At 43.7% G+C, this 17,091-nt stretch overlaps 1 protein-coding gene across 7 annotated transcripts in view; it reads left to right on the forward strand.

Moving 5' to 3' along the window:
- The window catches only part of SIRT6 (sirtuin 6), a 293,306-nt gene that overhangs the window by 64,363 nt on the left and 211,852 nt on the right, over window positions 1–17,091 (forward strand). For 6 of the 7 annotated variants that reach the window (XM_069767854.1, XM_069767858.1, XM_069767852.1 and 3 more), the window contains one exon: window positions 1,842–1,969. The exons of the other annotated variant lie outside the window; for it this stretch is intronic. In XM_069767854.1, the coding sequence (XP_069623955.1) occupies window positions 1,842–1,969 (128 nt within the window). The remainder of the gene's footprint in view (window positions 1–1,841; window positions 1,970–17,091) is intronic. 7 annotated transcript variants of the gene reach the window in all.

Here is a 17,091-nt window from a genome sequence, read left to right on the forward strand (position 1 = left end):
TAGGTTTTAGAGGAGGAAATTAGAAAAAAAATGAAGCAAAAAATGTGGTCAATTCTGTACTAATGTCCCCTCTCCTGGTATATATATGATCGCCCTCATCCCCATCCTGATATGCATGGCCCCCTCATCCGTAGCCTGGTAGGCATGGCCGTCTTATGCTTAGCCTGGTAGGCATGTTCCCCTTAACCTGGTAGTCACGTCCCATTTATCCTTAGCCTTGTAGGCATGGCCATCCTGATATGCAAGGACCCTATATCCATTCTGGTATGTATGACCCCATCAGAAAAACAAAAAAACTTTATATTTACCTTCCCTGCGTGCCCTCGTAGCATCTTGTTCTGATGCCAGCAGCCACTTTATGCTTGTAAGCAGCGAAATGTAGGGACGTCAAGCGGTGCTTACAAGCCGAGAACAGCTGTCGAAATAGTGTGGAGAGTAGTGAATATTCATTGCTCTTTAACAGCGGGCACAGTGTTAGCCGCAGCCGTCGGCTGCCTGCAGCTGCTGGACGTTCACGTGTGCTGCTAGTGTAACAACCCTGCCGGCATCACTGCATGGTCTCCCATTCCCCACCTGCCTATTACATCAACTCACCCTGTGCCATGCTGTGAGATCTGTCTGCTGCCGGCTCCATGCCATGTGCTCCATGGCCGCTTACTCTGTGTACACTTCCTGGCTGTGTGCATAGGGGGGCGGCACCAGCAACTCTGGATTCTTATTGAGACTGTGTGCACCTCCATAAGGTGCTCCTGGCCAATAGGCCTCTGATACTTAAGGCATCCTCACCCATTGGAGGATGCCTGAGCAAACTATTTCCCTCAGTTAGCATTTGCTACTGAGCTGCCAGGTCGTGTCTGTTTCCTGTCTGAGGGCTGCAATTAGCAGGCTTTCATCTGTGTTCTGTTTGTGTATCCGTGTAGGTTCCTGTCTGAACTCTGGTCTACGTCTGTTCCTCCTTTGTCATTAGTCATTTCCCACTCTGCTGTGTGTACCTCCGCCTTATCTTTCTGCTCTGTTCGCCACTGTCTGTGGTTCTGCTTCTCTCTGCTCAGTTCTGCCACAACCTGTGCCTCTCAGGTTTGCTCTCAGCTCTGCACTCTGTGGCATTGCTCTCAGCTCTGCTCGCTGTAACTTTGCTCTGCACTCTGACCTTGCTCTGCGGCTCTGCTCAGCTCTCGCTCTGCTGCTCCGCTCCTTGTGGTTCTTCCTGGCTCTGCTCCTTGCGGTTCTACGTCTCTTGCTCTTGTCTCCGCCTCCTGCGTTTCTGCACATGGCTCCGCCTTTTCCTTCTCTGCTCTTAGCTCCGCCTTTTCCTTCTCTGCTCTTAGCTCCGCCTTCTCCTCTGCTCTTAGCTCCGCCTTCTCCTCTGCTTTTAGCTCCGCCTTAGTAGGAGTAGCAGGCACACGTGAATGCCTGGCAGCTGCACAAAGCCGGCTGCTGAGGCTAACAGCATGTCCACTATTAAACAGAAATGAATATTCACTGCCCTCCATTCCAATGGGCGTGGAATTCAGTGAATATTCATTTCTCTTCAGCAGCTGGCACATGAGTTAGCCGCAGCCGCCGGCTCCTTCCCCCTGTGATCTGCCACTTCCCCGCCTCACCTCACAGTTATAAGATGCACCCCCATTTTCCTCCCACATTTTTGGAGGAAAAAAGTGTCTTATAGTCTGAAAAGTACTGTAATAAGTGCAGATAATTCATTTGTGTCTTAAATTAGTGATTTGAAAAATATTAATGCCACAAATATTATAGCTGTCCACTTGTAGAGATGGGAAAATTGGAGAAAACAGTTGCTTCGTTTCCAAAGTCTAATGTTTTCAATATTTGCCATTTTCTAGATTTTTGACACTACAGAAGAGTTGCGTAAAAAAGTGGTGGACCTTGCTGAAATGATTCGGAAAGCTTCAAATGTTGTTGTTCACACAGGAGCTGGAATAAGCACGTCATGTGGAATTCCCGATTTTAGGTTTGAGATTATTATGTTTGAATATATCATTACTTTTCAGTTAAAGATTATGACTTTTATGGTTGTGATATGTATGCAGGAATATACATATATAATCGCCAGTTGGGACTTCCGGCCGCTGTCCCCGAATCCTATAAGGCACCGCGGCAGTGTCACTTGCGCCTGCGTAAGTGATATACACGTCTCCGCTATTCCCAACCAGGCACAGTAACAGCCGCATCGTTACTATGCCTGTGCAAGTGAAATTCACGTCACCGCTATTCCTGCGTATGCGCAGTAACATCCACAACTGCGCACTCTACCTGCTCTACCCGCGCATGTGCGGTAACGATGCGGCTGTTAGGCTACGTTCACATTTGTGTTTTGCGTTGCTGCGTCAGCGACACAACGCATGCAAAAACGCATGCAAAACGCAGCTTTTTGTGACGCATGCGTTCATTTTTTTCATGCTTTTTGGCGCAGAAAAAACTGCATCATGCAGCGTTTTCTGTTGCGCCAAAAAGATGCATGCGTCACAAAACGCAAGACAACGCATGTCCATGCGCCCCCCATGTTAAATATAGGGGCGCGTGCGTCGCTGGAGCTGCGCCCGACGCAGCCCCGCAAAACGCTAATGTGAATGTAGCCTTACTGCGCCTGCGTGGGGAATAGCGGTGATGTCTGTTTTACTTGTGCAGCCGCAGGAACAGCCTCACGGCCACGAACTGCGCCTGCTCAAGTGACAGATATGTCACAATATTCCCAGTAACAGCCATAACTGCGCGTACCCGAGCATGCTTACACAGTCCCATACTGGTGTATCAATTTTGTCTACTATCTGAGACACAAAAATACTGTATATGACCAGGCGACGAAACTTTTGTCTTGCCAAAATCGGACCATTCTATGTCCATTAACTGATCAATATTTCTGCATCGATGCCAATTAATTTTCTTCACCTAAACCACATTTTGGAGGTTTTCAGCTTTCAAAAGAATAATTTATACAACCAATGGATAAATTTAACGTCCGGTTATAAGCTTTTATTTACATAACATGGATAAGCGACATAACTTCTGTCAGGTAGTGTACTGGTATGTACATAATTCATACCACTGAGGCACTGCTTCTGGATTTGCCATTTTAACTGTACTCAACAAAAAATAACGAAAAATATTTGGCCTCATCCCCATTACGGCACAAAGAAAGCCAGTACCATGCCAATATATACGTTATTTTTATTACCTCAGCCAGCAGCAAATTCGCCACAGTCCCATACTATATAACAATTGTGTCTACTATCTGAGACACACAAGTACTCTCTACTACTGGTATGTACATGCTTCATACCACTAATGCACTGCTTATAGATTTGCCATTTTAACTGTCCTCAAAAATTTTTTTTATAACATTTTGGCCTCATCAACATTACGGCAAAAAGGAAGCCAGTACCACAGCTATACAATATATGCGCTCTTTTTATTACCTCAGGCAGCAGTAAATTCCACCAGCCCCACATACACGCCTGTTTTTTACAAATCTACATAACTACCGCATGTCCAACTAGCATTCATTGCTGAAGGAATCCAACAGCAGTGCCACTTACTGAAGTGCAGGTTTTTACACACAAGAAGGCTTCCTCACTTCTCCAAACAGGCCCACATAACCGCCTGTACATCTCATTGCATATCACTGCTCCTGGACTCCGAAGCAGTGCCAACATGGCTCCTCATAAAAAATACAAAAATCAACACAAAAGAGGCTCAGGCACTGTGTAAACAGCGACATCGCGCTAATGAGACTCCTCAACAAAAACGCCATCGTCTGGACAAAGACGATGCATGTAAACGTAGACGTCTCTCTCAGGAGTCACCTCGCTCTAAAGTGATTAGATTGGCTATTCGCCAACAAAAACGCTGTCACAATACACATTCTGTTTCCACATTTCTACCACAACCACAAGGTGACGCATCACAATCTGAACACCACACCCCAGATTCTACCACTTCAATGTGTATGAGCTCTCAGCAACTATCTCCAGTAGCTACATCAATGCCACTGTTACACAATACTGAACCATAAGCACAAACCGTCACACTACTGCGACTACAAAACAAACGACTAATCGACATTTGGCGGCAAACAAGACCCAAGTCCTGATCATTCCCCAGCGACCAACGATCTCCCAGCAGGGGCTTGATCGTTGGTCGCTGTCACGCATAACGATTTCGTTGCTACGTCACAAAAAGCAACGATATCGTTAACGAAATCGTTGTGTGAAGGTACCTTTTGACTACTCCACTACTACTACTACAATAGCAACAATATTTTACCGAAGATGAAAATACTATTAAAGAACAGAGCTGCGGTGACATGACTCATGTATGTGAAAGTTGCCAAGCTTTGCATTTTGCAAATGAGATGCCTCTGGATAAAAAGTTTACACAGTGCTGTCGGAAGGGTAAAGTCCATCTACCCATAATACAGTATCCCCATGTGTTGACAATGTTGATGACAGGAGAACATGAATACAGCAAAAATTTCATAGACAAGTCGCTATATCAACAGTTCTTTTGCGTCCATGGGAGCAAGTGTTTCACCACCTCCTGGATATGGCCCATACTGTATTAGAATTCATGGACAGATCTATCATCAAACAGGCACACTACATCCAGCTGACGAAGAACTACCTAAATTTGCACAACTTTACATACTATATACCACCCACGCTAATGATCGACTGCATGAATGAATGAATGAAAAATGCCTTCCTACTTTAATGACCATTACTGCTGAGCTAATTCAAACAAAAAATCCTTTCACTGCTGCTTATTGAATGCTACGTGATGTTGAAGACCTAGAGACGATCAAAGCTCTACAAAATGGAACTATCGTGCCAAACATCACAATGGCTATTAAACAAGATAATCAAGAAATCGCCGGTGGGCTTACCTCACCCGCGATTTTCGGGGTGACAGGTTCCCTTTAATTCATTTAAAACCTGATCCACAAAATTGTCTGGCTCCAAAAGCATCAGCATTGTTCATAGGATACATCAGGGCATCTAAATTGCTATCTTTTTCCCTTATGGAGAACAAGGCTAGCATGACGCTCTAAAACACCAAGGACATAGTACACGAAGGATTACCAAACTACATTACTACAGCTATTTATTATCCGTAAAAAAGGATTTTAATCCACTACTAAATGGGGGCATACTAACACCGCAATATTTGGTTGATGCATACGTCAAAATCGAAGCTAATCGACTACATTACATTAGAATGCATCCAAAAGATTTAAAAGTAGAAGATTGCCTTCTTCAAGAACATTTACTCAACAAATCTATTCAAAAGGGCATCACAATCGGAAAAAACTGTCATTTTACCATCATCTTTTGAAGGCAGTCCATGAAATATGCAACAGCGCTACCAGGATGCTATGGCTATCCTTGCCAAATATGGTCGTCCTGATCTTTGTCACCATGACGTGCAACCCTAAGTGGAGAGAAACTAATGAAAATTTACAACAGTGGCAACGTGTTGAACATCGCCCAGACTTGGTTGCATGGGTCTTTAACCCCTTTACCCCCAAGGGTGGTTTGCACGTTAATGACCAGGCCAATTTTTACAATTCTGACCACTGTCCCTTTATGAGGTTATAACTCCGAAACGCTTCAACGGATCCTGGTGATTCTGACATTGTTTTCTCGTGACATATTGTACTTCATGATAGTGGTAAAATTTCTTTGATAGTACCTGCGTTTATTTGTGAAAAAAACGGAAATTTGGCGAAAATTTTGAAAATTTCGCAATTTTCAAACTTTGAATATTTATGCAATTAAATCACAGAGATATGTCACACAAAATACTTAATAAGTAACATTTCCCACATGTCTCCTTTACATCAGCATAATTTTGGAACCAATTTTTTTTTTTGTTAGGGAGTTATAAGGGTTAAAAGTTGACCAGCAATTTCTCATTTTTACAACACCATTTTTTTTTAGGGACCACGTCTCATTTGAAGTCATTTTGAGGGGTCTATATGATAGAAAATGCCCAAGTGTGACACCATTCTAAAAACTGCACCCCTCAAGGTGCTCAAAACCACATTCAAGAAGTTTATTAACCCTTCAGGTGTTTAATAGGAATTTTTGGAATGTTTAAATAAAAATGAACATTTAACTTTTTTACACAAAAAATTTACTTCAGCTCCAATTTGTTTTATTTTACCAAGGGTAACAGGAGAAATTGGACCCAAAAAGTTGTTGTCCAATTTGTCCTGAGTACGCTGATACCCCATATGTGGCAGTAAACCACTGTTTGGGCGCATGGGAGAGCTCGGAAGGGAAGGAGCGCCGTTTGACTTTTCAATGCAAAATTGACAGGAATTGAGATGGGACGCCATGTTGCGTTTGGAGAGCCACTGATGTGCCTAAACATTGAAACCCCCCACAAGTGACACCATTTTGGAAAGTAGACCCCCTAAGGAACTTATCTGGATGTGTGGTGAGCACTTTGACCCACCAAGGGCTTCACAGAAGTTTATAATGCAGAGCCATAAAAATAAAACAACATTTTTTTCCCACAAAAATTATTTTTTAGCCCCCAGTTTTGTATTTTCCCTAGGGTAACAGGAGAAATTGGACCCCAAAAGTTGTTGTCCAATTTGTCCTGAGTACGCTGATACCCCATATGTGGGGGGGAACCACCGTTTGGGCGCATGGGAGGGTTCGGAAGGGAAGGAGCGCCATTTGGAATGCAGACTTAGATGGAATGGTCTGCAGGCGTCACATTGCGTTTGCAGAGCCCCTAATGTACCTAAACAGTAGAAACCCCCCACAAGTGACACCATTTTGGAAAGTAGACCCCCTAAGGAACTCATCTTGATGTGTTGTGAGAGCTTTGAACCCCCAAGTATTTCACTACAGTTTATAACGCAGAGCCGTGAAAATAAAAAATCTTTTTGTTTTCCCACAAAAATTATTTTTTAGCCCCCAGTTTTGTATTTTCCCAAGGGTAACAGGAGAAATTGGTCCACAAAAGTTGTTGTCCAATTTGTCCTGAGTACGCTGATACCCCATATGTTGGGGTAAACCCCTGTTTGGGCACACAGGAGAGCTCGGAAGGGAAGGAGCACTGTTTTACTTTTTCAACGCAGAATTGGCTGGAATTGAGATCGGACGCCATGTCGTGTTTGGAGAGCCCCTGATGTGCCGAAACAGTGGAAACCCCCCAATTATAACTGAAACCCTAATCTAAACACACCCCTAACCCTAATTCCAACGGTAACCCTAACCACACCTCTAACCCTGACACACCCCTAACCCTAATCCCAACCCTATTCCCAACTGTAAATGTAATCTAAACCCTAACCCTAACTTTAGCCCCAACCCTAACTGTAGCCCCAACCCTAACCCTAACCCTAGCCCTAACCCTAGCCCTAACCCTAGCCCTAACCCTAGCCCTAACCCTAGCCCTAGCCCTAGCCCTAACCCTAGCCCTAGCCCTAACCCTAGCCCTAGCCCTAACCCTAGCCCTAACCCTAGCCCTAGCCCTAGCCCTAACCCTAGCCCTAACCCTATCCCTAACCCTAACCCTAGCCCTAGCCCTAACCCTAGCCCTAACCCTAGCCCTAATGGGAAAATGGAAATAAATAAAAAAAAATTTTATTTTTCCCTAACTAAGGGGGTGATGAAGGGGGGTTTGATTTACTTTTATAGCGAGTTTTTTAGCGGATTTTTATGATTGGCAGCCGTCACACACTGAAAGACCCTTTTTATTGCAAAAAATATTTTTTGCAATACCACATTTTGAGAGCTATAATTTTTCCATATTTTGGTCCACAGAGTCATGTGAGGTCTTGTTTTTTGCGGGACGAGTTGACGTTTTTATTGAAAACATTTTTGGGCACGTGACATTTTTTTATCGCTTTTTATTCCGATTTTTGTGAGGAAGAATTACCAAAAGCCAGCTATTCATGAATTTCTATTGGGGGAGGCGTTTATACCGTTCCGCGTTTGGTAAAATTGATAAAGCAGTTTTATTCTTCGGGTCAGTACGATTACAGCGATACCTCATTTATATCATTTTTTTATGGTTTGGTGCTTTTATACGATAAAAACTATTTTACAGAAAAAATAATTATTTTTGCATCGCTTTATTCTCAGGACTATAACTTTTTTATTTTTTTGCTGATGATGCTGTATGGCGGCTCTTTTTTTGCGGGACAATATGACGCTTTCAGCGGTACCATTGTTATTTATATCTGTCCTTTTGATCGCGTGTTATTCCACTTTTTGTTCGGCGGTATGATAATAAAGCGTTGTTTTTTGCCTCGTTTTTTTTTTTTTTTTCTTACGGTGTTTACTGAAGGGGTTAACTAGTGGGACAGTTTTATAGGTCGGGTCGTTACGGACGCGGCGATACTAAATATGTGTACTTTTATTGGTTTTTTTTTTTATTTAGATGAAGAAATGTATTTATGGGAATAATATTTTTTTTTTTTTTTTCATTATTTTGGAATATTTTTTTTTATTTTTTTTACACATTTGGAAAATTTTTTTTTTACTTTTTTACTTTGTCCCAGGGGGGGACATCACAGATCAGTGATCTGACAGTTTGCACAGCACTCTGTCAGATCACTGATCTGATAGGAGTGCAGGCTGCTTCACAGTGCCTGCTCTGAGCAGGCTCTGTGAAGCTACCTCCCTCCCTGCAGGACCCGGATCCGCGGCCATCTTGGATCCGGGGCTCGAGCAGGGAGGGAGGTGAGGAGACCCTCGCAGCAACGCGATCACATCGCGTTGCTGCGGGGGGCTCAGGGAAGCCCGCAGGGAGCCCCCTCCCTGCGCGGTGCTTCCCTGCACCGCCGGCACATCGCGATCATCTTTGATCGCGGTGTGCCAGGGGTTAATGTGCCGGGGGCGGTCCGTGACCGCTCCTGGCACATAGTGTTGGATGTCAGCTGCGATAAGCAGCTGACACCCGGCCGCGATCGACCGCGCTCCCCCCGTGAGCGCGGCCGATCGGCTATGACGTACTATCCCGTCCAGGGTCAGATAAGCCCAGGGCACCTCGACGGGATAGTACGTCTAAGGTCACAGAGGGGTTAAAATTAAACTTGAATCCCTGGTATCTGATATTAACAATGGATTATTTGACAGGTCTGTGCTATCGTGCATGTCATCGAGTTTCAAAAGCGTGGTCTGCCACATGCACATAATTTAATCATACTTGACGACAATTTCGAAAATCAGACCTGAACAAGAGAGAGACAACATTGTATGGGCTGAAATTCCTGACAAGACAACATACCCTCAGCTCCACAACATTGTTCTGACAAACATGATTCACGGTCCCTGTGGTAAAGCCAATCCTAACTCTCCCTGTATCGATCATGGACACTACCAAAGGATTTCCCAATAACTTACAACAAAATACCACTAAAGAAATGGATGGCTATCCAATTTACCTCAGAAACATTGGGACAACATACCAACATAATTCTAAAACTATCGACAATTAATGGGTAGCTCCATATAACTCATACTTGCTAAAAAAAAGAATGCAACTGCCATATGAATGTGGAAATTTGTGCCAGCATCCAAAGTGTCAAGTATTTAAATACATATACAAAGCACATGACAAGGCTAATATTGCAATACCTCAAAAACACCTCCAACATGATGAAGCAAACCAATTTGTCGATTCATGATACGTCAGTGCACCAGAAGCTGCGTGAAGAATCTTTGCTTTTCCTATGCATAAACAATCTCATACCATTTTTCGACTAGTAGTACATCTACAGTGCCTTGCTAAAGTATTCGGCCCCCTGGAACTTTTCAACCTTTTCCCACATATCATGCTTCAAACATTAAAGATACCAAATGTAAATTTTTGGTGAAGAATCAACAAGTGGAACACAATTGTGAAGTTGAATGAAATGTATTGGTTATTTTAAATTATTGTGGAAATTCAAAAACTGAAAAGTGGTGCGTACAATATTATTCAGCCCCTTTACTTTCAGTGCAGCAAACTCACTCCAGATGTTCATTGTGGATCTCTGAATGATCCAATGTTGTCCTAAATGCTTAATGATGATAAATATAAGCCACCTGTGTGTAATCAAGTCTCTGTATAAATGCACCTTTTCTGTGATAGTCTCAGGGTTCTGTTTGAAGCACAGAGGGCGTCATGAAGACCAAGGAACAGAACAGGCAGGTCCGTGATACTGTTGTGGAGAAGTTTAAAGCCGGATTTGGATACAAAATTATTTCCAAAACTTTAAACATCCAAAGGAGCACTGTGCAAGCTTTTTTATTGAAATGGAAGGTGTATCATACCACTGCAAATCTACCAAGACCCTGCCGTCCCTCTAAACTTTCATCTCAAACAAGGTGAAGACTGATCAGAGATGCAGCCAAGAGGCCCATGATCACTCTGGATGAACTGCAGAGATCTACAGCTGAGGTGGGACAGTCTGTCCATAGGACATCAATCAGTCATACACTGCACAAATCTGGCCTTTATGGAAGAGTGGCAAGAAGAAAGCCATTTCTCAAAGATATCCATAAAAAGTGTCATTTAAAGTTTGCGACAAGTCACCTGGGAGACACACCAAACATGTGGAAGAAGGTGCTCTGGTCAGATGAAACCAAAGTTGAACTTTTTGGCAACAATGCCAAACGATATGTTTGGCGTAAAGGCAACACAGCTCATCACCCTGAACACACCATCCCCACTGTCAAACACGGTGGTGGCAGCATCATGGTTTGAGCATGCTTTTCTTCAGCAGGAACAGGGAAGATGGTTAAAATTGATGAGAAGATTGAGCCAAATACAGGACCATTCTTGAAGAAAACCTGTTGGAGTCTGCAAAAGACCTGAGACTGGGACGGAGATTTGTCTTCCAACAAGACAATGATCCCAAACATAAATCAAAATCTACAAGGGAATGTTTCACAGATAAATGTATCCAGGTGTTAGAATGGCCAAGTCAAAGTCCAGACCTCAATCCAATCGAGAGTCTGTGGAAAGAGCTGAAAACTGCTGTTCACAAATGATCTCCATCAAACCTCACTGAGCTCGAGCTGTTTGCCAAGGAAGAATGGGCAAGAATTTCAGTCTATCGATGTACAAAACTGATAGAGACATAACCCAAGCGACTTGCAGCTGTAATCGCAGAAAAAGGTGGTGCAAAAAAGTATTAAGTTAAAGAGGTCGAATAATATTGGACGTCCCACTTTTCAGTTTTTGAATTCCCACCAAAATTTAAAATAACCAATAAATTTCTTTCAACTTCACAGTTATGTTCCACTTGTTGTTGATTCACCAAAAATGTACATTGGTATTTTTGTTTGAAGCATGATATGTGGGAAATGGTTGAAAAGTTACAGGGGGCCGAATAGTTTCGCAAGGCACTGTACCTAACTTTTAGCCACTATATTTTCATGAAGATGATCCCATTGACAACATACAACAAAAACTACTTCAAAATTCAACACTCATGGCGTACTTTAACCTTAATAAGATCGACCCTAATGCATATCAATATTATTACCGAGACATTCCAGAACACTACGTTTGGAAACATGGCATATGGGAGCTCAGAAAGCAGAGGCCACACTGTAATAGAAAGAATTCATACAGTTAGTCTGAAAGACCAAGAACGCTATCATTTACATTTATTACTTGTAAAAGGAGCAACAAGTTTTCAGAACCTTAAATCTGTCAATGGTATTAGGCCATGTTCACACTATGCGGTTTTTACTGCGGAACCGCGGCGATTTTGCCGCTGCGGGTCCGCAGCTGTTTTCCATGCAGGGTACAGTACAATGTTACCCTATGGAAAACAGAAACCGCAGTGCACATGATGCGGAGAAACCCGAAAAAAACGCGCAGAATTGCTGCGGAAAAAAAGGACCATGTCACTTCTCTGTGCAGAATCGCAGCGATTCTGCACCCATAGAAGTGCATTGATCCGCTTACTTCCCGCATGGGGCTGTGCCCACCATGCGGGAAGTAATGCGGATAATGTGCGGGTTATACCCGGGGTGGAGGAGAGGAGACTCTCCTCCAGGCCCCGGGAACCATATTTGTATTAAAAAAAAAAAGAATAAAAATAAAAAATCATGTATACTCACCCTCGGAAGTCTCAGAGCTGCACGTGGCCGTCCGGTCTCAGGTTTGCTATGCGACCAGGACCTTCGGTGACGTCGCGGTCACATGACCGTGACGTCACCGAAGGTCCTAGTCGCACAGCATCTTTGGAACCGGACCGCCGCCTGCAGCGCCCAGGAGATCGGGACGTCAGAGGGTGAGTGTATCATCATGATTTTATTATTTTTAACACTACTATTGATGCTGCATATTGGATATGCAGCATCAATAGTAGGGGTAAATCCCGCAGCGGAACCCGCAGCGGAACCCGCAGGACAAACCGCGATAAATCTGCAGGGATAACCGCAGCGGGTTTGCCCTGCAGATTTATCAAATCTGCTGCGGGATAACCCGCAGAATAAAAAGGAACGTCTGAATGTGGCCTTACACATGAAACCTTTCAAGATGCTACATTAGCACTCGGATTATTAATGGATGATAGTGTCTGGAGAAATACTATAGTATATGCCACCATTCTGAACATGCCTACACAACTTCGGGAGATGTTCGCTGATAAAGACTATGAATTAGCTACAGCTGCTGAGATGAAAAATCCTGAGCTACTCTTGGCTTTTAATGCCATTTTGGATGCTCTACAAGACAACACGTTGACACCTAAGTGCTTTTTTATTGATGGTCTGCGTGGCAGTGGAAATACCTACCTATACCATCTACTTATACATTGTCAGAGGACAAGGACATGTGGTCTCACCTGCTGCTACTACAGGAATAGCTGCAAACTTGCTACCAAGAGGACAAACTATACACTCTCTGTATGGCATTCCAATCCCAATTAATGAAACGTCAGTTTCCAGGATTAAAAGTGACACTAACGCTGCCAACAAGTTAAAAATACTACACTTTTTATACTCGATGAGTGCACAATGGCACAAAACCATTCTTTGAATGTCATTAATAGACTTCTACGTGATATTATGACAACACATGTTGATGACAAAAATAATGTTCCCTTTGGTGTTAAAGTTTTCATACTTGGAAGAGATTTCCGACAAAGCCTTCCTGTACTTGCATATGCCACCAGAACTTAAATTGTGGAGTGCGGTCTTAAATATTATCAACTCTGGAAACTCTTCACAAGACTCCCGCTATTCAACAATGAGATCCAGAATACTGCACTTGGTTACTAATAACATAAATAACATACTATTATATGTGGTGTTATTATATATAATAGTATGTTATGTTGGAAGCTGCGGGACCAGTGTGGTGTCTGTGAAGTACTTTATGAAGATGCTGGAGGGTGAGTATAAGAATGGGGGCACAGGGCTTGAAAGCACCACTCCAGCGCTGCAAAATAACACTGGAGTGCTGCTTTAAAATCGCATGGAAGAACTATAACTCCCAGCATGACCTGCAGATCCTATGACATGCTGGGAGTTATAGCTCACCAAAGGAGTGGCAGAGTGCTTTATTGTGTTTTGTAAAGACTAACCTCTTGATTTTGGCAGCAAGCCAGGCACGCCATGGTGAGGTAATAAGCTGGAGAATCCCATGACCGCACACACAGAGCCTTCCCTCTTGTTGCCTTTCCAGCACAGATGTTACAGCACAGGTTATAAGAGGAAGCCAGCAGATTCTAGTGGGGAGTCTGAAGGACCTGTGATGATGTCAAGAAGAGGGAGGGCTCTGAGCCGCCATGTGATGCTCCTGCCCGCCCACTTCTGACATCACACAGGTCCTCCTTGTGCACAGCAGTCCAGCCCAGGCAGGTATGCAGCTATCTCGTCTCCTCTCCCCTGCCGCCCTGCTGCTGCCTCCTCGTCCCCCAGACACACAGATCTCCCCAGCTGCTGCAGGAATCCAGCGCTGGGGAAACCATGTGTGTCCCTGCAAATGGAGTATTCATTTGCTGCTCCTGGCTCAGGGCTCAGCTGATAGATGGGCGGGGAAGCAGCTAATGAATATTCACTGCACTTAATCATCGGGACCATGTGGTTTCCCCAGCTCTGATTCTGGGCAGTGGGGGACATTTTTCTGCCTCCTGAAGTGGGATAACAGTGTGATCCCACTCCCTGCTGCCCTCCTCCCCACATGCTACATCCCTACCATAAGACGCACCCACACTTTCCTCCCAAATTTGGAGGGAAATAAGTGCGTCTTATGGTCAGAAAAATACGGTATGTAACGGAACTCGGCTCATTGGAACATCCTTAAGGCTATGTGCACACGTTCAGGAATTCATGCAGAAAATTCCTGTGAAAATCCGGACATTTCTGCCAGATTTCCGCATGAAATCCGCATGCGTTTTTTTGCGCGGTTTTGACGCGGTTTTTGCGCGGTTTTTGTGCGTTTTTTCCCAGACATTTCCCAATGCATTAGACAGTGGGAAAACCGCAAAAAAACCCGCAAAATTAATGAGCAGGTTCATTATTTTTCCGCAATGCGTTTTTCATGCGGAAAAACGTACATAATGTGCACAGAAATTGCGGATTTCATTAAAAATGATAGGATGCTGATGTTTGCAGATTATTTGCGGTTTTATAGCGTTTTTATAGCAAAAATGCTAAAAAAAAACGCAAATAATCTGCAACGTGTGCACATAGCTTAAACCCACATATCATACAGGCAAAAGTCATCACAGGATCAGCTGAAGGGGACTTTGTTTTTATTCCACGCATTGATTTGTGTCCATCTGAAACTGGGTTACCATTTAAACTACGAAGAGCAACCGTTTCCTGTTAAGCCAGCTATCACAATGACCATTAACAAGGCAGATGGACAGACTCTACATCGAGTGGCTATTTATCTACCTCAACCAGCCTTTGGCCATGGGCAGGTATGTGTTGCTTTCTCCAGAGTCAAGCAACGCTCCCATGTCAAAGTGAAAGTTTTACCGTGGTGTTTTTTTCCGTGGCGGAATCGCATTTCGGAAAAAAAGCAACATGTTCATTCTTTGTGCGGAATCGCGGGGATTCCGCACACATAAAAATGCATTGATCAACTTACTTTCCGCATGTGGCTATACCCACCATGCGGGCAGTAATCGGATCATGTGCGGTTGGTACCCGGGGTGGAGGAGAGGAGACTCTCCTCCAGGCCCTCGGAGCAATATAATTGTAAAAAAAAAAAAAAAAGAATTAAAATAAATAATCATGATATTCTCACCTTCCGGCGTCCCCGGCAGTCTTCCCGTTCCTCGCGATGCTTCCGTTCCCAATAATGCATTGAGAAAATGACATGTGATGACGTCATCTGAGGTCATTGCCACAATGCATTATTGGGACCAGAGCATCGCGAGGAGTGGGAAGACTGCCGGGGATGCCGAAAGGTGAGAATATCATGATTTTTTTTATTTTAATTCTTATTTTTTTGGTCACACTTGTCAAACACTGTTTGACAAGTGTGACCAACCTGTCAATCAGTTTTCCACGCGATGCTACAGATCGCTTGGAAAACACTAGCATTCTGCAAGCTAAAAACGCTTGCAAAACACTAGAGTTTAGCGGGAATACGCATGCCAATTCTGCAGGCGATATACCCGCTGCAGGAGTTGCGGAATTGCAACGGAAATTTCCGTGGCAATTCTGCAACGTGTGCACTTAGCCTAAATGTAGTTTATAAAAATATTTTAAATTAATTTATGTCTTTAGTCATCTCAATAACATGTACCGTACATACTATTTTAACACATATATAGTGATTTCCTTTTTTTTTTTTTTTACACACATACCTACATAGATACATAGCACAACATACACATTGCTATCTATATATGAGGCATCGTGATTACTCGCTAATCCCGCCACTGCACAGTAGCTCCGCCTCCCACCACATCACCACACAATCCCGCCCCACCACACACAATCCCGCCCCTTCACCAAATTACTACACATAATCCCCCTACCACATACCACACATAATCCCGCCCCCCACTACATTACCACACACAATCCCACCCCATCACATTACCACACAATACCGTGCCCCCACCACATTACCACACATAATCCCGCCCCCAATACATCACTACACATAATCCTGCCCCAACACATCACCACACATAATCATGCCCCCCACCCCATTACCACACACAATCCTGCCACCCACCCCATTCCAAAACATAATCCCGCCCCACCACATAACTACACACAATCTTGCCCCCCACCACATCAACACACGTAATCCCACCCCATTACCACACACTCCTGCCCCCCCACCCCATCACCGCCCATAATCCCGCCCCCCACCCCATCACCACACAATCCCGCCCACCACACATAATCCCGCCCCCCCACCACATCACCACGCACAATCCTGCCCCTCCACCACATCACCACGCACAATCCTGCCCCCCACCACATCACCACGCACAATCCTGCCCCCCACCACCACGCACAATCCTGCCCCCCACTACATTACCACACACAATCCCACCCCATCACATTACCACACAATACCGTCCCCCCACCACATTACCACGCACAATCCCGCCCCCCACCACATTACCACAGAAACCAGCCCCCCCCCCCCACGTTACCACATATAATCCCGCCCCCCCTCCACATTACCACACACAATCCCACACGTTAAATTGTACCTGGTAGAAGTCCAGGAAAGATCTTTGAAAATAACAACAATGACTACACATTTAATTGTGTTTACAGAGAAATTTTAACTTAATTTATGTTTCGTTATGAAATTTGTTTAGATGCTGGAATGAATAAAAAACGCACATCTTACTGAATCCAGTTTTGTTTTTTATTTTACACTGTGAATAAAATGTATTAGTATTATCAGATTTTTTATGATTATTATTAACTTCATTTTAATTTAATTTACCACCTGCGTAAGCGCTATTAAATGTTGTCATTATTTACTTTAGTTTAATCACCAGCAGCGTTAATTAGATAGCAATGAGCGTGCCGAGCGTTAGCTGGCTAGAAACAGCTAGTATGATACATATAGATAACATATTTTGCTGCTACTTTAATTTTGTGCTAAAAAAAAAAAAAATATATATAT

The sequence above is a fragment of the Ranitomeya imitator genome, chromosome 1 (genome assembly GCF_032444005.1).
Source record: "Ranitomeya imitator isolate aRanImi1 chromosome 1, aRanImi1.pri, whole genome shotgun sequence".
NCBI classification, from domain to species: Eukaryota; Metazoa; Chordata; class Amphibia; order Anura; family Dendrobatidae; genus Ranitomeya; species Ranitomeya imitator.